Source organism: Anomaloglossus baeobatrachus, chromosome 7, assembly GCF_048569485.1.
Source record: "Anomaloglossus baeobatrachus isolate aAnoBae1 chromosome 7, aAnoBae1.hap1, whole genome shotgun sequence".
Lineage (NCBI taxonomy): Eukaryota > Metazoa > Chordata > Amphibia > Anura > Aromobatidae > Anomaloglossus > Anomaloglossus baeobatrachus.
The window spans coordinates 6,333,521-6,357,200 of NC_134359.1; the positions used below are offsets into that span (position 1 = coordinate 6,333,521).

Genomic DNA, 23,680 nt, shown 5'->3' on the forward strand with positions numbered 1-23,680 from the left:
GGTGTGTGATCCGCTGTGGTGATCGGTGTGTGTGATTCGGTGTGTGTGATCCGCTGTGTGTGATCCGCTGTGTGTGATCCGCTGTGTGTGATCCGCGGTGTGCTTCATGTATTTCTGTCATGCGCAATTGGATCTCCTGCCCTACATAGAGGTTCGCGGTCAGTGCTCTGGTCACGTGACTCTAGGGCAGTTTCCAGGAAGCAACATGGCGCGTGCAGCTGTGCGCTATGACGTCATGCGTATCCCGGAAGTGACGGAGGCTTCTCGCCCTGCAGAGGGAAAACTGCGGGGGCGTCATGGAGAAAGCGGGGACCGGCGGCGGGAGCCGGTGACGGAGAGGACGGAGCCGCCTGCACATCCCGGAGAGCGGGTCATGTGACCTCACATACAGCACAGCGGCCCCTGTAGATCCCCCAGACCTCACAGCGACGTCCTATAGATCCCCCAGACCTTACAGCGACCTCCTATAGATCCCCCAGACCTTACAGCGGCCCCTGTAGATCCCCCAGACCTTACAGCGGCCCCTGTAGATCCCCCAGACCTCACAGCGACCTCCTATAGATCCCCCAGACCTTACAGCGGCCCCTGTAGATCCCCCAGACCTTACAGCGGCCCCTGTAGATCCCCCAGACCTCACAGCGACCTCCTATAGATCCCCCAGACCTCACAGCGGCCCCTGTAGATCCCCCAGACCTCACAGCGACCTCCTATAGATCCCCCAGACCTTACAGCGGCCCCTGTAGATCCCCCAGACCTTACAGCGGCCCCTGTAGATCCCCCAGACCTTACAGCGGCCCCTGTAGATCCCCCAGACCTTACAGCGGCCCCTGTAGATCCCCCAGACCTTACAGCGGCCCCTGTAGATCCCCCAGACCTCACAGCGACCTCCTATAGATCCCCCAGACCTCACAGCGACCTCCTATAGATCCCCCAGACCTTACAGCGACCTCCTATAGATCCCCCAGACCTTACAGCGACCTCCTATAGATCCCCCAGACCTTACAGCGACCTCCTATAGATCCCCCAGACCTTACAGCGGCCCCTGTAGATCCCCCAGACCTCACAGCGACCTCCTATAGATCCCCCCAGACCTTACAGCGGCCCCTGTAGATCCCCCAGACCTCACAGCGACCTCCTATAGATCCCCCCAGACCTTACAGCGGCCCCTGTAGATCCCCCCAGACCTTACAGCGGCCCCTGTAGATCCCCCAGACCTTACAGCGGCCCCTGTAGATCCCCCAGACCTCACAGCGACCTCCTATAGATCCCCCCAGACCTTACAGCGGCCCCTGTAGATCCCCCAGACCTTACAGCGGCCCCTGTAGATCCCCCAGACCTTACAGCGGCCCCTGTAGATCCCCCAGACCTTACAGCGGCCCCTGTAGATCCCCCAGACCTTACAGCGGCCCCTGTAGATCCCCCAGACCTTACAGCGGCCCCTGTAGATCCCCCAGACCTTACAGCGGCCCCTGTAGATCCCCCAGACCTTACAGCGGCCCCTGTAGATCCCCCAGACCTTACAGCGGCCCCTGTAGATCCCCCAGACCTTACAGCGGCCCCTGTAGATCCCCCAGACCTTACAGCGGCCCCTGTAGATCCCCCAGACCTTACAGCGGCCCCTGTAGATCCCCCAGACCTTACAGCGGCCCCTGTAGATCCCCCAGACCTTACAGCGGCCCCTGTAGATCCCCCAGACCTTACAGCGGCCCCTGTAGATCCCCCAGACCTCACAGCGACCTCCTATAGATCACCAAACCTCACAGCGGCCCCTGTAGATCCCCCAGACCTCACAGCGACCTCCTATAGATCACCAAACCTCACAGCGGCCCCTGTAGATCCCCCAGACCTCACAGCGACCTCCTATAGATCCCCCAGACCTCACAGCGGCCCCTGTAGATCCCCCAGACCTCACAGCGACCTCCTATAGATCACCAAACCTCACAGCGGCCCCTGTAGATCCCCCAGACCTCACAGCGACCTCCTATAGATCCCCCAGACCTCACAGCGGCCCCTGTAGATCCCCCAGACCTCACAGCGACCTCCTATAGATCACCAAACCTCACAGCGGCCCCTGTAGATCCCCCAGACCTCACAGCGACCTCCTATAGATCCCCCAGACCTTACAGCGGCCCCTGTAGATCCCCCAGACCTTACAGCGGCCCCTGTAGATCCCCCAGACCTCACAGCGACCTCCTATAGATCCCCCAGACCTCACAGCGACCTCCTATAGATCCCCCAGACCTTACAGCGACCTCCTATAGATCCCCCAGACCTTACAGCGACCTCCTATAGATCCCCCAGACCTTACAGCGACCTCCTATAGATCCCCCAGACCTTACAGCGGCCCCTGTAGATCCCCCAGACCTCACAGCGACCTCCTATAGATCCCCCCAGACCTTACAGCGGCCCCTGTAGATCCCCCAGACCTCACAGCGACCTCCTATAGATCCCCCCAGACCTTACAGCGGCCCCTGTAGATCCCCCAGACCTTACAGCGGCCCCTGTAGATCCCCCAGACCTCACAGCGACCTCCTATAGATCCCCCCAGACCTTACAGCGGCCCCTGTAGATCCCCCAGACCTTACAGCGGCCCCTGTAGATCCCCCAGACCTCACAGCGACCTCCTATAGATCCCCCCAGACCTTACAGCGGCCCCTGTAGATCCCCCAGACCTCACAGCGACCTCCTATAGATCCCCCCAGACCTTACAGCGGCCCCTGTAGATCCCCCAGACCTTACAGCGGCCCCTGTAGATCCCCCAGACCTCACAGCGACCTCCTATAGATCCCCCCAGACCTTACAGCGGCCCCTGTAGATCCCCCAGACCTTACAGCGGCCCCTGTAGATCCCCCAGACCTTACAGCGGCCCCTGTAGATCCCCCAGACCTTACAGCGGCCCCTGTAGATCCCCCAGACCTTACAGCGGCCCCTGTAGATCCCCCAGACCTTACAGCGGCCCCTGTAGATCCCCCAGACCTTACAGCGGCCCCTGTAGATCCCCCAGACCTTACAGCGGCCCCTGTAGATCCCCCAGACCTTACAGCGGCCCCTGTAGATCCCCCAGACCTTACAGCGGCCCCTGTAGATCCCCCAGACCTTACAGCGGCCCCTGTAGATCCCCCAGACCTTACAGCGGCCCCTGTAGATCCCCCAGACCTTACAGCGGCCCCTGTAGATCCCCCAGACCTTACAGCGGCCCCTGTAGATCCCCCAGACCTTACAGCGGCCCCTGTAGATCCCCCAGACCTCACAGCGACCTCCTATAGATCACCAAACCTCACAGCGGCCCCTGTAGATCCCCCAGACCTCACAGCGACCTCCTATAGATCACCAAACCTCACAGCGGCCCCTGTAGATCCCCCAGACCTCACAGCGACCTCCTATAGATCCCCCAGACCTCACAGCGGCCCCTGTAGATCCCCCAGACCTCACAGCGACCTCCTATAGATCACCAAACCTCACAGCGGCCCCTGTAGATCCCCCAGACCTCACAGCGACCTCCTATAGATCCCCCAGACCTCACAGCGGCCCCTGTAGATCCCCCAGACCTCACAGCGACCTCCTATAGATCACCAAACCTCACAGCGGCCCCTGTAGATCCCCCAGACCTCACAGCGACCTCCTATAGATCCCCCAGACCTCACAGCGGCCCCTGTAGATCCCCCAGACCTCACAGCGACCTCCTATAGATCACCAAACCTCACAGCGGCCCCTGTAGATCCCCCAGACCTCACAGCAACCTCCTGTAGATCCCCCAGACCTCACAGCGACCTCCTGTAGATCCCCCAGACCTCACAGCGACCTCCTATAGATTCCCCAGACCTCACAGTGACCCCTGTAGATCCCCCAGACCTCACAGCGACCTCCTATAGATCCCCCAGACCTCACAGCGACCCCTATAGATCCCCCAGACCTCGCAGCGACCCCTATAGATCCCCCAGACCTCGCAGCGACCCCTATAGATCCCCCAGACCTCGCAGCGACCCCTATAGATCCCCCAGACCTCGCAGCGACCCCTATAGATCCCCCAGACCTCGCAGCGACCCCTATAGATCCCCCAGACCTCGCAGCGACCCCTATAGATCCCCCAGACCTCGCAGCGACCCCTATAGATCCCCCAGACCTCGCAGCGACCCCTATAGATCCCCCAGACCTCGCAGCGACCCCTATAGATCCCCCAGACCTCGCAGCGACCCCTATAGATCCCCCAGACCTCGCAGCGACCCCTATAGATCCCCCAGACCTCGCAGCGGCCCCTATAGATCCCCCAGACCTCACAGCGACCTCCTATAGATCCCCCAGACCTCACAGCGACCTCCTATAGATCCCCCAGACCTCACAGCGACCTTCTATAGATCCCCCCAGACCTCACAGCGACCTCCTATAGAACCCCCAGACCTCACAGCGACCCCCTATAGATCCCCCCCAGACCTCACAGCGACCCCCTATAGATCCCCCCCAGACCTCACAGCGACCCCCTATAGATCCCCCCAGACCTCACAGCGACCCCCTATAGATCCCCCCCAGACCTCGCAGCGGCCCCCTATAGATCCCTCCCGACCTCGCAGCGGCCCCCTATAGATCTCTTCTGTACGCACAGCGGCCTGCAGCCCATATACCATACCCTCCCCTGTATAACACGCAGGAGCCTGCCCCAGCTGTGCACCCCTGTATAATACAAACCCCGACCGTCATCCCACCCAGATATTTATATCCAGTGCTGCTCCCTATACAGACACATCTGGGGGAGGCGGCTGCTCCTCTGTCATCACATGAGAGCGTCGTGACGTCTGAATTCACCATGCAGGGAGACCCCCCGCTCATGAGAGTCTCCGACAGCGATGGAAAGCTGGACCTGACCCCGAGCCCCCACAACCACCGAGCGCCCCCGCCCCGGGGGGTCAGCAGCAAGGTGTGGCAGTACAGGTGAGAGCCCCGGCCCGTGGCATGCAACTGGCCAACTGTGTTATGGAGGATTGGGGGCCTGGCGTGGAGAAGCGGGGGCCAAATAAGGCCGGCGTGGAGGAGCGGGGGCCGGGTAAGGCCGGTGTGGAGGAGCGGGGGCCCGGCATGGAGGAGCGGGCTTGGGTAAGGCAGGCGTGGAGGAGCGGGGGCCGGGTAAGGCCGGTGTGGAGGAGTGGGGGCCCGGCATGGAGGAGCGGGCTTGGGTAAGGCAGGCGTGGAGGAGCGGGGGCCGGGTAAGGCAGGCGTGGAGGAGCTGGGGCCGGGTAAGGCAGGCGTGGAGGAGCTGGGGCCGGGTAAGGCCGGCGTGGAGGAGCTGGGGCCGGGTAAGGCCGGCGCGGAGGAGCTGGGGCCGGGTAAGGCCGGCGCGGAGGAGCTGGGGCCGGGTAAGGCCGGCGCGGAGGAGCTGGGGCCGGGTAAGGCCGGCGCGGAGGAGCTGGGGCCGGGTAAGGCCGGCGCGGAGGAGCTGGGGCCGGGTAAGGCCGGCGCGGAGGAGCTGGGGCCGGGTAAGGCCGGCGCGGAGGAGCTGGGGCCGGGTAAGGCCGGCGCGGAGGAGCTGGGGCCGGGTAAGGCCGGCGCGGAGGAGCTGGGGCCGGGTAAGGCCGGCCGCGGGGACCGGGTAAGGCAGGCGCGGAGGAGCGGGGGCCGGGTAAGGCCGGCGTGGAGGAGCGGGTGTTGGCGGTGTTGTTTCCGCGTCTTCAATTGGTGTCGCTACTAACGCTCCTGAATACTCACCGGTCTGCGGTCACATGACTCCTGGTGCGGTCACGTGACGCCACTGTTACACTATGGGTCCAGCGTGTGACCCCGGGCGAGGCCGGCGCAGGGTTAATCTTTGACTCGGTGTGAAGGGGAAGTGAGTGCGGATTTCTCCGGAATGTTCTGGGTGTTTGGTGGACGCTCTGTATCCGTGGCTCAGGAAGTGCAGCGGTATTTTTGCAGCAGGGTTGTTACAGTGTATCGGTGCAGGGCAGGTGAGTGCGGCTGTGGGGGGCTCCGCCTGTGCGGGGTCCGGGTGATGCAGCTGTTGCAGACTTTCAGCTGTGAGTGCAGCATGGACCCCGTGTACTGACCGCAGCACAGCTCCTGAGCAGTGAAGCCAGAGTCCTGCGCTCAGGTTTGGTTTTCTTGTATTTGTCGCTGCTCTTTTTGCTCCTATAAATGGTGCAGCTGCGACACACACCAGGGGCTATTGTTTTTTTTTGTTTTTGGGGGTTCTTTAGAGCAGAAATTCACCTGATACTTTAAAGTGAATCTGTCAGAAGGTTTTTGCTCCTCCATCCAAGAATAGCATAATGTAGGGAAAGAGACCCTGATTCCAGCGATGTCACTTAATGGGCCGCTTAGTGCGAGGAGACGGCACACAGCTCAGTAATGACACATCACCGGAGGAGACGGCACACAGCTCAGTAATGACACATCACCGGAGGAGACGGCACACAGCTCAGTAATGACACATCACCGGAGGAGACGGCACACAGCTCAGTAATGACACATCACCGGAGGAGACACCACACAGCTCAGTAATGACACATCACCGGAGGAAACGGCACACAGCTCAGTAATGACACATCACCGGAGGAGACGGCACACAGCTCAGTAATGACACATCACCGGAGGAGACACCACACAGCTCAGTAATGACACATCACCGGAGGAGACGGCACACAGCTCAGTAATGACACATCACCGGAGGAGACGGCACACAGCTCAGTAATGACACATCACCGGAGGAGACACCACACAGCTCAGTAATGACACATCACCAGAGGAGACGGCACAGCTCAGTAATGACACATCACCGGAGGAGACGGCACACAGCTCAGTAATGACACATCACCGGAGGAAACAGCACACAGCTCAGTAATGACACATCACCAGAGTAGACGGCACACAGCTCAGTAATGACACATCACTGGAGGAGACGGCACACAGCTCAGTAATGACACATCACCGGAGGAAACACCACACAGCTCAGTAATGACACATCACCGGAGGAAACAGCACACAGCTCAGTAATGACACATCACCAGAGGAGACGGCACACAGCTCAGTAATGACACATCACTGGAGGAGACGGCACACAGCTCAGTAATGACACATCACCGGAGGAAACAGCACACAGCTCAGTAATGACACATCACCGGAGGAGACGGCACACAGCTCAGTAATGACACATCACCGGAGGAAACAGCACACAGCTCAGTAATGACACATCACCAGAGTAGACGGCACACAGCTCAGTAATGACACATCACCGGAGGAAACAGCACACAGCTCAGTAATGACACATGACCAGAGGAGACGGCACACAGCTCAGTAATGACACATCACCAGAGGAGACGGCACACAGCTCAGTAATGACACATCACCGGAGGAGACGGCACACAGCTCAGTAATGACACATCACCGGAGGAGACGGCACACAGCTCAGTAATGACCCATCACTGGAGGAGACGGCACATAGCTCAGTAATGACCCATCACTGGAGGAGACGGCACACAGCTCAGTAATGACCCATCACTGGAGGAGACGGCACACAGCTCAGTAATGACCCATCACTGGAGGAGGCGGCACACAGCTCAGTAGTGACACATCACTGGAGGGGACGGCACACAGCTCAGTAATGACACATCACCGAAGGAGACACTACACACTTCGGGGCGTGGCCTTCTACAGAGGTGCACTCTGTCGCGGCTCCCTCATCTCCAGCTATGCAGTCACATGACATCAGACAGGTACAGTCATATGAAAAAGTTTGGGCACCCCTATTAATGTTAACCCTTTTTCTTTATAACAATTTGGGTTTTTGCTATTTCAGTTTCATATATCTAATAACTGATGGACTGAGGAATATTTCTGGATTGAAATGAGGTTTATTGCACTAACAGAAAATGTGCAATCCGTATTTTAACTAAATTTGACCGATGCAAAAGTATGGGCACCTCAACATAAAAGTGACATTAATATTTTGTAGATCCTCCTTTTGCAGAAATCACAGCCTCTAGTCGCTTCCTGTAGCTTTTAATGAGTTCCTGGATCCTGGATGAAGGTAGATTTGACCATTCCTGTTTACAAAACAATTCCAGTTCAGGTAAGTTTGATGGTCGCCGAGCATGGACCGCCGCTTCACATCATCCCACAGATTTTCAATGATATTCAGGTCTGGGGACTGGGATGGCCATTCCAGAACATTGTAATTGTTCCTCTGCATGAATGCCTGAGTAGATTTGGAGCGGTGTTTTGGATCATTGTCTTGATGAAATATCCATCCCCTGCGTAGCTTCAACTTCGTCACTGATTCTTGCACATTATTGTCAAGAATCTGCTGATACTGAGTTGAATCCATGCGACCCTCAACTGTAACAAGATTCCCGGTGCCGGCATTGGCCACACAGCCCCAAAGCATGATGGAACCTCCACCAAATTTTACTGTGGGTAGCAAGTGCTTTTCTTGGAATGCCGTGTTTTTTGCCTCCATGCATAACGCCTTTTTGTATGACCAAACAACTCCATCTTTGTTTCATCAGTCCACAGGACCTTCTTCCAAAATGTAACTGGCTTGTCCCAATGTGCTTTTGCATACCTCAGGCGACTCTGTTTGTGGCGTGCTTGCAGAAACGGCTTCTTTCACATCAGTCTCCCATACAGCTTCTCCTTGTGCAAAGTGCGCTGTATTGTTGACCGATGCACAGTGACACCATCTGCAGCAAGATGATGATGCAGGTCTTTGGAGGTGGTCTGTGGATTGTCCTTGACTGTTCTCACCATTCTTCTTCTCTGCCTTTCTGATATTTTTCTTGGCCTGCCACTTCTGGGCTTAACAAGAACTGTACCTGTGTTCTTCCATTTCCTTACTATGCTCCTCACAGTGGAAACTGACAGGTTAAATCTCTGAGACAACTTTTTGTACCTTCCCCTGAACAACTATGCTGAATAATCTTTGTTTTCAGATCATTTGAGAGTTGTTTTGAGGAGCCCATGATGCCACTCTTCATAGGAGATTCAAATAGGAGAACAACTTGCAAGTGGCCACCTTAAACACCTTTTCTCATGATTGGATACACCTGCCTATGAAGTTCAAAGCTCAATGAGGTTACAAAACCAATTTAGTGCTTTAGTAAGTCAGTAAAAAGTAGTTAGGAGTGTTCAAATCAAGAAATTGATAAGGGTGCCCATACTTTTGCACTGGTCAAATTTTGTGTAAATGCGGATTGCACATTTTCTGTTAGTACAATAAACCTCATTTCAATCCAGAAATATTCCTCAGTCCATCAGTTATTAGATATATGACACTGAAATAGCAAAAACCCAAATTGTTATAAAGAAAAAAGGTAACATTAATAGGGGTGCACAAACTTTACCATATGACTGTATATGGCCGCCTATAGGACGATGGCTGCTCTCAGCCGGGATGGCCGCACAGACTAGTGGAGACCCCCAGTCTGTAGGGGTCCGCTGGGTCGTGTGCCCTCGTGTGGGGGGCTTTTGTTGCTCCTGATGATCCTCCTCTTGGGGCCATCATTGGGCAGGATTGTGTTGGAGCGTGATGCGTCCAGGCCCCTGAGCCCACCCTTGCAGACCCCAGTGACGAGTCGATCGCCTCCACCCGGGGTGGATGAGGGGTCATTAGTGGATATCTGAGGTGTAATGATGGGGCCGCTGGGTGCCTCTGGAGGTTCGCCTGTCTTGGACTAATGATGCCCCCTAGGGACACGTGCCCCCCCCCCCCCCCATATCGATGGTTGGGCAGCAGTGGCCCCGGCTGGTGATCGCTGGGGCTCTTCCACCGGGTGGGGGGTGTTGGGGGCCGTTACTCACGTCCTCTGCTCTCCCCACAGCGACCACATGGAGAACATCTGCGGCTACCTGATGAAGTACACCAACCTGGTGACCGGCTGGCAGTTCAGGTGGGTGGGGGCCACGGTCGCCCGTATTCCCGTGTGCCCCCGTGTCCGCTCCTGTAGTGCCCCTGTCCCCACCTTCGGGCGGCGCTCTTACCCTCTGCTCCTGTGTCCAGGTTTTTCGTCCTGAATAATGAGGCCGGGCTGCTGGAATATTTTGTGAATGAGCAGTCGAAAAACCAGAAGCCTCGGGGGACGGTGCAGCTGGCGGGGGCCGTCATCTCCCCCAGCGATGAAGACTCCACACCTTCAGCGTGAACGCAGCCAGCGGAGAGCTGTACAAACTGAGAGGTGAGGGGTTAATGTGCGTGTATACGCTGCGCCTGTATCTGCAGAGCACTCGCCCCTCATCCCCCCCCCGTGTGTTGTCCCATCAGCCTCAGACACCAAGAGCGTCAGCACTGGGTGAGCCGCCTGCAGATCTGCACCCAGCACACACGGAAGCCATCGGCATAGGTGAGGTGGGGCCATGCCTGCGGGAGGTGGGGCCATGCCTGCGGGGGGCGGGGCCCATGCTTGCGGAGGGCGGGCCCATGCCAGTGGGGCTGCGGGGGGGCCATGCCTGCGGGGGGCGGGGCCATGCTTGCGGAGGGCGGCCCATGCCTGAGGGGTTGCGGGGGTCAGAGCCATGCTTGTGGGGCTGCGGGGGGTGGGGCCATGCCTGCAGGAGTCAGAGCCATGCCTGTGGGGCTGCGGGGGGTGGGCCATGCCTGCGGGGGGCGGGCCTGCTGGGGCCATGCCTGGGGGCGGCGGGGGCCATGCCTGGGGCTGTGGGGGCGGGGCCATGCCTGGGCTGGGTAATGTCTGGGGGTTGGGTTAGGACCGCGGGGGTGGGCCAGGACATGGACTGTCCGGTCACGCCTGTTCCTTCCTCTTCTGCAGAAACAATCCTCCGCTGAAGTCTCGCAGCTTTTCTCTGGCGTCTCAGGGCAGTGGCAGCTCCCCCGGATCCCAGCGCCGGCCCAGCCAAAATGCTGCCTCATTCTTCAGCATCAGCCACCACCGCGCAGTGCCGGGCAGCAGGAAAGCCCAGATGTTACCGCCGGACCACCTGGGGGAAGTGCGGGAGGTGAGTGGCTCCTATTTCTTATTTAAGCCGTCTGAAGTACGGTGTCCGCTGCTGCAAACAAAGTTCTGTCCTCCTCTGTGGGGTGGGAGCTGGGCTCTGTCCTCTGTGGGGGTGGGAGCTGGGCTCTGTCCTCTGTGGGGGGGGAGCTGGGCTCTGTCCTCTGTGGGGGGGAGCTGGGCTCTGTCCTCTGTGGGGGGGGGATGCTGGGCTCTGTCCTCTGTGGGGGGGGGAGCTGGGCTCTGTCCTCTGTGGGGGGGGAGCTGGGCTCTGTCCTCTGTGGGGGGGGGGATGCTGGGCTCTGTCCTCTGTGGGGGGGGGGGAGCTGGGCTCTGTCCTCTGTGGAGGGGGAGCTGGGCTCTGTCCTCTGTGGGGGGGGGGGGGAGCTGGGCTCTGTCCTCTGTGGGGGGGGGAGCTGGGCTCTGTCCTCTGTGGGGGGGGGGAGCTGGCTCTGTCCTCTGTGGGGGGGGGGGAGCTGGGCTCTGTCCTCTGTGGGGGGGGGGAGCTGGGCTCTGTCCTCTGTGGGGGGGGGAGCTGGGCTCTGTCCTCTGTGGGGGGGGAGCTGGGCTCTGTCCTCTGTGGGGGGGGAGCTGGGCTCTGTCCTCTGTGGAGGGGGGAGCTGGGCTCTGTCCTCTGTGTGGGGGGGGGGAGCTGGGCTCTGTCCTCTGTGGGGGGGGGGAGCTGGGCTCTGTCCTCTGTGGGGGGGGGAGCTGGGCTCTGTCCTCTGTGGGGGGGGGAGCTGGGCTCTGTCCTCTGTGGGGGGGGGCTGGGCTCTGTCCTCTGTGGGGGGGGAGCTGGGCTCTGTCCTCTGTGGGGGGGGAGCTGGGCTCTGTCCTCTGTGGGGGGGGAGCTGGGCTCTGTCCTCTGTGGGGGGGGAGCTGGGCTCTGTCCTCTCTGTGGGGGGGGGAGCTGGGCTCTGTCCTCTGTGGGGGGGGGAGCTGGGCTCTGTCCTCTGTGGGGGGGGGAGCTGGGCTCTGTCCTCTGTGGGGGGGGAGCTGGGCTCTGTCCTCTGTGGGGGGGGAGCTGGCTCTGTCCTCTGTGGGGGGGGAGCTGGGCTCTGTCCTCTGTGGGGGGGGAGCTGGGCTCTGTCCTCTGTGGGGGGGGAGCTGGGCTCTGTCCTCTGTGGGGGGGGAGCTGGGCTCTGTCCTCTGTGGGGGGGAGCTGGGCTCTGTCCTCTGTGGGGTGGGAGCGGGCTCTGTCCTCCTGGGGGGGGGGTGTAGCGGGGCTCTGTCCTCCTGGGGGGGGGGTTTGTAGCGGGGCTCTGTCCTCCTGGGGGGGGGTGTAGCGGGGCGCTGTCCTCCTGGGGGGGGGGTGTAGCGGGGCTCTGTCCTCCTGGGGGGGGGGGTGTAGCGGGGCTCTGTCCTCCTGGGGGGGGGGTGTAGCGGGGCTCTGTCCTCCTGGGGGGTGGTGGTGTAGCGGGGCTCTGTCCTCCTGGGGGGTGGTGGTGTAGCGGGGCTCTGTCCTCTGGAGGGGGGGGGCGGGGCTCTGTCCTCTGCACATTAGTGCCCGTCAGTGTAATGTCACACGTGTCTTTCATGGGAGAGCCTCAGTAATGTTGGTGGCAGGCGTGGGGCCGGTGCTGCCCCCGGTGTCCTCTTCCAGTAATGTTGGTGGCAGGCGTGGGGCCGGTGCTGCCCCCGGTGTCCTCTTCTCCGGTCACTGTATCTCACCTGCAGATACTTTACACATTTTCCGTGCGCTGTGTAATGTAGAAGTGATGGAGCCGATTCCCCGCGGCTGCACTGAGTGATGCCGTAACCGGACACTGCCCATACTGACCTAGAAATGTGCCCGGTGACGCTGGCAGCGCCCTACAAGCCCCCCACTGAAATATACCAGAAAGTTCTGTCCCCGAGATTGGGTGACGACCCCCCACAGGAAACGACCTCAGCCCCACACAGGTGACAACCCCCCCCCCACAAGTGATGACCTCTGCCCCAATCTGCATCGTGTAAAACAAGTCCACAAAGTGCATCACCCAGAGGTTCTGTCACCAACTCTGAGTGCCCCATTCTGCAGGAGGTTATTGGAAACTGTCAGCAAGCAGAGCTCCTGCAATGTAAAAATTAGTTTCAGTAGATGGCACTTAAGAGGGCTTTACACGCTACGATATATGTAACGAGATGTCGGCGGGGTCACGTCGTAAGTGACGCACATCCGGCCTCGTTAGTGATATCGTAGCGCGTGACAGCGATGAACCAGCAGAAATACTCACCTTCTCGTTCATCGCTGACACGCCGCTCATTTTCAAAAAAACGAATGTCCGGTTGTTCATAGTTCCCGGGACAGCGCACACCGCTCCGTATGACACCCCGGGAACGATTAACACCGCTTACCTGCGCCCAACACCAATGCAGAAGGAAGGAGGTGGGCGGGATGTTACGTCACGCTCATCTCCGCCCCTCCGCTTCTATTGGCCGGCCGCTGTGTGACGTCGCTGTGACGCTGAATGTCCCTCCCCCTTCAGGAAGTTGATGATCGCCGCCCACAGCGAGGTCGTACGGGAGGTAAGTGTGTGTGACGGGGGGTTACAGCAGTGTGCGACACGGGCAACAAATTGCACGAGCCGCACCAACGATGGGGACGAGTGCGACCGCACGACATATTGAAACGTGTAAAGCAGGCTTTACTCAAATGCAATTCTCCAGAGCTGTGTGCACTGAGAAAGCAAAGAAAGCTGGGAGATTCCAGCTCTGAAGGACAGAATGAGTAATGTATGTAAACAGTGACTGCACCTAGAGAGAGCTTTGCATGGCAAATGAAGAAGCCCCGGGGGTAGGTGGTCTGCCGGTGGAGGTGTACAAGTCTCCGGAAGAAATGCTCTTACCCAACTTGCTGAGTGTCTTGGAGGAGGAAAGGAGCGGGGGCCACTGCCGGGGTCTACGAGGGAGGCGATAACAGTAATACCCAAAGAGGACCCAAAACTCCCCGAATCATGCCGGCCCATCTCACTGGTAATGACGGATGCTATCGATTATCAGAGGTGAAGTCTGCCCTAATCCACCAGGATCAGGCGGGTTTTATGCCTAATAGATCCACGGCAAAACATATACAACGATTATACCTTAACATGCAACTGCCGGAGGTCACTCCGGGCCAGAGAGCCATAGCCTCATTAGACAGTGGGGATGGGGGTACCTGTGGGGGGTGCTAAGAAATATGGGATGTGGCCCTAATTTTATATCCTGGAGACAGCTGTTATATACTAGACCAGTAGCTAAAGTGAGGATTAATGGCATGTTGTCACACACGGTGGATCTACAAAGGGGCTCTCGCCAAGGATGCCCGCTGTCGCCTAGGACGCCCGCTCTCGCCTCTCGCCTAGGACGCCCGCTCTCGCCTCTCGCCTAGGACGCCCGCTCTCGCCTCTCGCCTAGGACGCCCGCTCTCGCCTCTCGCCTAGGACGCCCGCTCTCGCCTCTCGCCTAGGACGCCCGCTCTCGCCTCTCGCCTAGGACGCCCGCTCTCGCCTCTCGCCTAGGACGCCCGCTCTCGCCTCTCGCCTAGGACGCCCGCTCTCGCCTCTCGCCAAGGATGCCCGCTGTCGCCTAGGACGCCCGCTCTCGCCTCTCGCCTAGGACGCCCGCTCTCGCCTAGGACGCCCGCTCTCGCCTCTCGCCTAGGACGCCCGCTCTCGCCTCTCGCCTAGGACGCCCGCTCTCGCCTCTCGCCTAGGACGCCCGCTCTCGCCTCTCGCCTAGGACGCCCGCTCTCGCCTCTCGCCTAGGACGCCCGCTCTCGCCTCTCGCCTAGGACGCCCGCTCTCGCCTCTCGCCTAGGACGCCCGCTCTCGCCTCTCGCCTAGGACGCCCGCTCTCGCCTCTCGCCTAGGACGCCCGCTCTCGCCTCTCGCCTAGGACGCCCGCTCTCGCCTCTCGCCTAGGACGCCCGCTCTCGCCTCTCGCCTAGGACGCCCGCTCTCGCCTCTCGCCTAGGACGCCCGCTCTCGCCTCTCGCCTAGGACGCCCGCTCTCGCCTCTCGCCTAGGACGCCCGCTCTCGCCTCTCCTGCTCCGGCATTGGAGCCACTGGCGGCTGCTATACGGCAGAACAGAGACATACAGGGATTTGTATATGGCCATCTAGAAGAGAAGATAGCCCTCTATGCAGACGACATTCTGTTGTTTCTGGGAGACCCAGGGGCATCGTTGAGCTGTGCCATGCAGGTGATCCAGTGGTACGGGGGGGATCTCTGGACTATCAATTGGACCAAATTGAATCTGTTTCAGGTGGACGCGGGAGTGGATGGGTCGATCCTGGGTGATGAGGTGCACAGACTGCGGCTTGTGGACCAGTGTAGGTATCTGGGCATTCAGGTGTCCATGCCAATTGGGAATGACATTACTATTAATCTAGTCCCTTTACTGAAGCCACTGCGAAGTCAGAGAAGGGCTTGGAATAAGCTTTGTCAGTGATGGGACGGATCCATCTTATGCCCAGGGTACTCTGTGTGCACAATCCTCCTCTTTGGATCCCTCAGAGTCACTTTAAGGAGATTGATTCCTTGTTCCTTGCTCTAATATGGAAGAACGAACAAGCCAGGCTTAAACTCGAGACGCTGCAGAGAGCGAAGCATGAGGGGGGCTCGCACTGCCCAATCCGAGGATACATCATCCGGCAGCTCAGAGGCCACATCTCAGGGCGGATTCAGGGGCGGTGGACCCAGCATCCAGACTTAGGGCACGTTCTGCATCGGAAGCCATTAGTGTTCGGACTGGAGGACGGACCATTTGGGAGAGTAGGAAAAGCGAGCCCCGCACCTAGCCTGAAGAATAGAATCTGGGGGAAGATCAAGAAATAAGAGGGATTACAGCAATAACATGAAAACCGCGCTGAGGTATACAAGATTAAGGAATGGGCACGTAAAGGTATACGGTATATGGAGGTCTGCAATGGTTTACACAAATACAGGCTGCGTTTGGGATCTCCCCACTTGGGTGGTACCAGTACCAGCGGCGCATGCAGCGGTGGCTCAGGGGGTTCAGCGATCATGGCTGGGACAGGCAGACCTAGTGCTAAAATGTGTGTAGTAGTGGACCCCCAAGAGGAATCCGATCTACTACATATAGGGACCTACTGCATACAGATCTGCTTGATCACCCTGTAAACACTAGGACTAAACGGGAGGCAGAGATAGACGGGATCCCTGATGAGGTATCGATGAGTGACCCAGCCGGATTCTCCCACTTCTACGTGGTGCACATAGACCCCGCTAATGATGTGTAACATGGGGTTGAGGAGTAACTCCTGTCCTAGATGTGACGGGGCCGGCATTTTCCACATGATGTGGCACCTTCTGGGTAACTGTTCTTAATAGAAGGGGCTTATCGATGTAACCGTCCCGGACAACCCCTGGATGTCTTCTAGGTTACGTGGAGGAAATTAGACAACATTTGTAACATAGTGATAGCCAGACCGCTGTATGCGGCAAGGGAGGTGACTGCTGTATGCGGCAAGGGAGGTGACTGCTGTATGCGGCAAGGGAGGTGACTGCTGTATGCGGCAAGGGAGGTGACTGCTGTATGCGGCAAGGGAGGTGACTGCTGTATGCGGCAAGGGAGGTGACTGCTGTATGCGGCAAGGGAGGTGACTGCTGTATGCGGCAAGGGAGGTGACTGCTGTATGCGGCAAGGGAGGTGACTGCTGTATGCGGCAAGGGAGGTGACTGCTGTATGCGGCAAGGGAGGTGACTGCTGTATGCGGCAAGGGAGGTGACTGCTGTATGCGGCAAGGGAGGTGACTGCTGTATGCGGCAAGGGAGGTGACCGCTGTATGCGGCAAGGGAGGTGACCGCTGTATGCGGCAAGGGAGGTGACCGCTGTATGCGGCAAGGGAGGTGACTGCCAAACACTGAATGCCGGGGACCCCCGACTACAGGGGAGTGTGTCACATACGTTACTTATATAGCGCGAATGCAGAGAAGCCTATATGGGAACAGGAAACCACTCGCACTCATTCATAGATTGTGGAATCCGTGGCTGCAATATGCATAAATAGTACAGTTGGGAGATGTTGGACGCAGAGAGAGTGCTATACATTCCAATATAGGCTATTGAAGGGTTAAATGTAAGATCTTTGATATTGATATGGGTAATATGTACGCGGAGGGGGAGTTTATAGTTCTGCTCGATATTGCTGAAAATATAACACGTTTTGTATAGTTGGTGAAAAACAAAAATGTATATAATTATAAAAAAAAAAAAACAGTGACTGCAGCAGCAAAATAGTGAGTGCAGCTCTGGAGTATAATACAGGAGGTAACTCAGGATCAGTAATGTATGTACACAGTGACTGCACCAGCAGAATAGTGAGTGCAGCTCTGGAGTATAATACAGGAGGTAACTCAGGATCAGTAATGTATGTACACAGTGACTGCACCAGCAGAATAGTGAGTGCAGCTCTGGAGTATAATACAGGAGGTAACTCAGGATCAGTAATGTATGTACACAGTGACTGCACCAGCAGAATAGTGAGTGCAGCTCTGGAGTATAATACAGGAGGTAACTCAGGATCAGTAATGTATGTACACAGTGACTGCACCAGCAGAATAGTGAGTGCAGCTCTGGAGTATAATACAGGAGGTAACTCAGGATCAGTAATGTATGTACACAGTGACTGCACCAGCAGAATAGTGAGTGCAGCTCTGGAGTATAATACAGGAGGTAACTCAGGATCAGTAATGTATGTACACAGTGACTGCAGCAGCAGAATAGTGAGTGTAGCTCTGGAGTATAATACAGGAGGTAACTAAGGATCAGTAATGTATGTACACAGTGACTCCACCAGCAGAATAGTGAGTGCAGCTCTGGAGTATAATACAGGAGGTAACTAAGGATCAGTAATGTAATGTATGTACACAGTGACTGCACCAGCAGAATAGTGAGTGCAGCTCTGGAGTATAATACAGGAGGTAACTCAGGATCAGTAATGTATGTACACAGTGACTGCACCAGAAGAATAGTGAGTGCAGCTCTGCAGTATAATACAAGATGTAATTCAGGATCAGTAATGTATGTACACAGTGACTGCACAAGCAGAATAGTGAGTGCAGCTCTGGAGGATAATACAGGAGGTAACTCAGGATCAGTAATGTAATGTATGTACACAGTGACTGCACAAGCAGAATAGTGAGTGCAGCTCTGGAGCATAATACAGGAGGTAACTCAGGATCAGTAATGTATGTAAACAGTGACTGCACTTGTAGAATAGTGAGTGCAGCTCTGGAGCATAATACAGGAGGTAACTCAGGATCAGTAATGTAATATACACACCAAGGGGTCTGTGTTATGATTCAGTGACAGAGGAGGATCAGAAAAAGGACAATAGCTCGGAAACCCAAATAATAACCAGAGTGGCTGGAACCTTAACGGACTGCAGACCTAATACTGACACGCAACCAGAAGTAGCCTTGGGACGAGCCTACGATGACCTGGTTACCTCGACAAAGCTGGAGAACTAAATATTCTTACAGAGAGAAATATTAGAAAAGCTAATCTGCCTCGGAGTAACCTCAAAGATATAGATAACACCCCACATGAAAAGATTACGGTGATATAAGAGGACACAATATGTGGCTAGAAAACCATTCAGCAAAGATGAGGCCCAAATTATCTCCATAGGAAAGGATAGGAAAGAGCATTATCTGCAGCCGTAAAAAGCCTAGTAAATACCAGCACGCCTGATATGTGGGCCCTGAGCCCACACAGGCTCTCCCCCACTATATCAGTACTCTGGTGTTACTGGGATCCAACAAAAACACTAATATAGATAGGGGACTGAATATTGTACCAAGCATGACAAAACACAATACAAAGCAGAACATGGAGCAAGGTACACAGATACTCCCAGCAGGGAATGATCCAACTCCACAATGAACTCCACACAGACAAAATAACAAGAAAGTGAAAACCATAAGCAGATGTGCAATATCAACTTATCTGAGAGGAGTCCTGGTAGACACAGCGAACAGGGCTGGTTTCAGAATGTCCTAAGCACATGGGAGATACATTGAGCACCGACAAGGAACAGGAGGAAACTACTCAGTTATATAGGCCAAATCCGAATGGCCCGATTGCCAATCCTCCTCAGCTGTCTGTTTCCCATTCAGCAAGTCACCTGCACTATCAGCATTGACCACAAGTGGGAACCCCAAACTGGAATCTAATTCAAATGTATTCACAACACCAAACCAACAGAATAGTGAGTCCAGCTCTGGAGTATAATACAAGATGTAACTCAGGATCAGTAATGTATGTACACAATGACTGCATCAGCAGAATAGTGAGTGCAGCTCTGGGGTATAATACAGGAGGTAACTCAGGATCAGTAATGTAATGTATGTAGACAGTGACTGCAGCAGCAGAATAGTGAGTGCAGCTCTGGAGTATAATACAGGAGGTAACTCAGGATCAGTAATGTATGTACACAATGACTGCAGCAGCAGAATAGTGAGTGCAGCTCTGGAGTATAATACAGGAGGTAACTCAGGATCAGTAATGTATGTACACAATGACTGCATCAGCAGAATAGTGAGTGCAGCTCTGAAGTACAGTGCTGGCCAAAAGTATTGGCACCCCTGCAATTCTGTCAGATAATACTTAGTTTCTTCTTGAGAATGATTGCAATCACAAATTCTTTGGCATTATCTTCATTTAATTTGTTTTCAATGAAAAAAAAAAATTGTCATAAAGCCAGATTGGATATAATTCCACACCAAATATAAAAAAGTATTGGCACTGTGTGAATAATCCTGTGCTGCTTCTGTAATTTGTGTAATAACAGCGCCTGTAACTTACCTGTGGCACCTAACAGGTGCTGGCAATAATAAATCACACTTGCAGCCGGTGACATGGAGTAAAGTTGCCTCCGCCTCTGTCCTGTGTCCTTGTGTGCACCACATTGAGCATGGAGAAAAGAAAGACCAAAGAACTGTCTGAGGACTTGAGACTCCACATTGTGAGGAAGCATGAGCAATCTCAAGGCTACAAGTCCATCTCCAAAGACCTGAAAGTTCCTGTGTCTACGATGCGCAGTGTCATCAAGAAGTGTAAAGCCCATGGCACTGTGGTAACCTCCCAAGATGTGGAAGGAGAAGAAAAACTGACGAGAGATTTCACCGCAAGATTGTGCGGATGGTGGATAAAGAACCTCGACTAACATCCAAACAAGTTCAAGCTGCCCTGCAGTCCGAGGGTACAACAGTGTCACCCGTACTATCCGCCGGCGTCTGAATGAAAAGGGACTGTATGGTAGGATACCCAGGAAGACCCCACTTCTTACTTCGAGACATAAAAAAGCCAGGCTGGAGTTTGCCAAAACTTACCTGAGAAAGCCTAAAACGTTTTGGAAGAATGTTCTCTGGTCAGATGAGACAAAAGTAGAGCTTTTTGGGAAAAGCCATCAACATAGTTTACAGAAAAAAAAGAGGCATTCAAAGAAAAGAACACAGTCCCTACAGTCAAACATGGCGGAGGTTCCCTGATGTTTTGGGGTTGCTTTGCTGCCTCTGGCACTGGACTGCTTGACCGTGTGCATGGCATTATGAAGTCTGAAGACTACCAACAAATTTTGCAGCATAATGTAGGGCCCAGTGTGAGAAAGCTGGGTCTCCCTCAGAGGTCATGGGTCTTCCAGCAGGACAATGACCCAAAACACACTTCAAAAAGCACTAGAAAATGGTTTGAGAGAAAGCACTGGAGACTACTAAAGTGGCCAGCAATGAGTCCAGACCTGAACCCCATAGAGCACCTGTGGAGAGATCTCAGAATGGCAGTTTGGAGAAGGCACCCTTCACATCTCAGGGACCTGGAGCAGTTTCCAAAGAAGAATGGTCTAAAATTCCAGCGAGCATTGTAAGAAACTCATTGATGGAACCGGAAGCGGTTGTGCACAGTGATTTTTGGCTAAAGGTTGTGCAACCAAGTATTAGGCTAAGGGTGCCAATACTTTTGTCTGGCCCATTTTTGGAGTTTTGTGTGAAATGATCAATGATTTGATTTTTGTTTCATTCTCTTTTGTGTTTTTTCTTTGCAAGCAAAATATATGAAGACAATAATAACAAAGAATTTGTGATTGCACTCATTTTCAAGAAGAAACTGAGTATTATCTGACAGAATTGCAGGGGTGCCAATACTTTTGGCCAGCACTGTATAATACAAGATGTAACTCAGGATCAGTAATGTATGTACACAGTGACCAGCAGAATAGTGAGTGCAGCTCTGGAGTATAATACAGGAGGTAACTCTGGATCAGTAATGTAATGCATGTACACAGTGACTGAACCAGCAGAATAGTGAGTGCAGCTCTGGATCGGTAATGTCATGTCTCTGGGGCCACACATTCTGCTGTCCCCTTTCTTGCTGTGCCGCCTTTGATGTGACCCCTCTTTCCCTAGATGATGTCCCGGGCAGAGTGTCAGCAGAAGGAGTTGATGCGCAGTATTGAAGGTCTTCCGTCCAGCGGTCACTTCAGCTCTCTGGACCAGGATCTTCTCATGCTGAAGGCCACGTCAATGGCGACCATGAACTGCCTGAACGACTGTTTCCATATGTTGTACCAGCAGCACACAGCTCTGCAGAAGAACATTCTGCCCACTGGTGAGTACCCGCTACCTACATGGAGTCATAGATTGGTAAAGTTGGAAGATTCCTCCATAGTCGTCATGTCCATCCCCCTCATCCCACACAGACGTCTGCCCTGTCTCTTTGAAGACTTCCATTGATGGAGACCTCACCACCTCTCGTGGTCGCCTGTTCCACTCTTTGATCTCCTCACTATCAAAGTGTTCTAATATCTTCTGTGTCTCCTCGGTATCGGTTTAATCCCGTAGCTTCTTGTCTTCCCCTCCACAGTGGGACCTCCCTGCAGAAATTTGTAGACTAATCCGTCTCCTCTCAGTCATCTTTTTTGCAGCTGAACCTTCCCAGATCCTGTACTCGTTCCTCCTAGGACATGATTTGTAGACCGGTCACCATTCTGGTCGCTCTTCTCTGAACTTGTCCCAATATATTGATGTCTTATTTTATAATGTGGTGCCCAGCACTGGACCCAGTATTGCAGATGAGGTCTGACCACAGAGGAGTATAGCGACTTCTCGTGATCTGGACGCTGACCACAGAGGAGTATAGCGACTTCTCGTGATCTGGACGCTGTGCTTCTGATACAGCCCAGACCTGTGTTTGCCTTTTTGCTGCTGCATCCCCCTGCTGACTCCTTTGCAGCTGTGATCTTACTATTTCCAAGGCTTTTTCACTTGTGCGTTTTTTTAGTTCTATTCCTCCCTTTCTGTAGATAATACTTTTATTTTTCTTGCTCATATGTAGATGTTTGTATTTCTTCTGTTATAAACCATTCTGTCAGTCGCTGCCCATTGATCCACTTATTTAGATCCCTCTGAATCCTTTCTGTCTTCTCTAATGTTTGCACCCTCTGCAGGGTTAATTAGTTTACAGTGTACAGCTCCCTTATCTAGCTCATTTATGAAAATGTAGAACAACACTGGTTCGGGGACAAAGCCCTGTGGTACCCCATAAAACACTGAATGTGCCACCATTTATGACTACTCGTTTGGGCTGATCACTGATCCCGATCGCTGAGCCAGTTATGAATCCACCTAAGAGGTGTCTTGTCCATTCTGTACTTGGTCATTTTGTCAATAAAGATGATATGAAATACTTTATCAAATGCTTTGCTAAAGTCAGGATATAAAATATCTTATGTGGATCCCTGATCCACCCAGCAGGGATTCCATCAAAGAAGATTAGATTGGTCTGACATGACTTGTTTGCTACAAACCCATGCTGGCTCTGGTTGTTTACTTCATTCTCATCCAGATATTTACATACATCTTGTTTAATAATTTCTCCAAAGATTTTCCTGGTAAAGACGTCAGGATCACAGGTTCCCTGGGTCCAGCTCCTTCCCCCAATAACCTGTTGTGATAAGTTATCAATGTTCAAATGTTATTAACTTATTAAGGAGAAATAAGAGAATGTTGTAATGATGTACAGTTATTGCTGTGTATATAATGTAATATAAGACTTTAATAAAAATATAATGATTAAAAAACCATTTGCCCTCCTCCAGGCTTCTGGGACTATAACTGTTCTACAGAAATTTTCACAGATTCTGGCTATTGGTTTTGCAGTTTCCTCTGCTCTCTCCTTCAATCCGCTGGGGTGTAATTCATCTGCACCCGGAGACTTAAGCTCATTTGTCAGCGCGGTCTTCCTTCACTATCGCTGTGTATAGATCTCCTGGATTCTTCTGTTTCTTCATTGGTTCAGTCTTCCCTCACTATCTCTCTGTGTATAGATCTCCTGGATTCTTCTATTCCTTCATTAGCACAGTCTTCCCTCACTATCTCTCTGTGTATAGATCTCCTGGATTCTTCTATTCCTTCATTAGCTCAGTCTTCCCTCACTATCTCTCTGTGTATAGATCTCCTGGATTCTTCTATTCCTTCATTGGTTCAGTCTACCCTCACTATCTCTCTGTGTATAGATCTCCTGGATTCTTCTATTCTTCATTAGCTCAGTCTTCCCTCACTATCTTTCTGTGTATAGATCTCCTGGATTCTTCTCTTTCTTCATTAGATCAGTCTTCCCTCACTATCTCTCTGTGTATAGATCTCCTGGATTCTTCTCTTCCTTCATTAGATCAGTCTTCCCTCACTATCTCTCTGTGTATAGATCTCCTGGATTCTTCTCTTCCTTCATTAGCTCAGTATTTCCTCACTATCTCTCTGTGTA

General features: G+C 54.4%; 1 protein-coding gene across 1 annotated transcript in view; it reads left to right on the top strand.

Moving 5' to 3' along the window:
- The first annotated feature begins 221 nt into the window (after positions 1–221).
- The window catches only part of OSBPL11 (oxysterol binding protein like 11), a 50,580-nt gene continuing 27,121 nt past the window's right edge, over positions 222–23,680 (top strand). The window contains 8 exon segments of the mRNA XM_075316984.1: positions 222–370; positions 4,736–4,926; positions 9,804–9,872; positions 9,983–10,104; positions 10,107–10,164; positions 10,250–10,348; positions 10,749–10,935; positions 21,325–21,526. Coding sequence (XP_075173099.1) covers positions 236–370; positions 4,736–4,926; positions 9,804–9,872; positions 9,983–10,104; positions 10,107–10,164; positions 10,250–10,348; positions 10,749–10,935; positions 21,325–21,526 — 1,063 coding nt within the window. The 5' untranslated portion in view covers positions 222–235.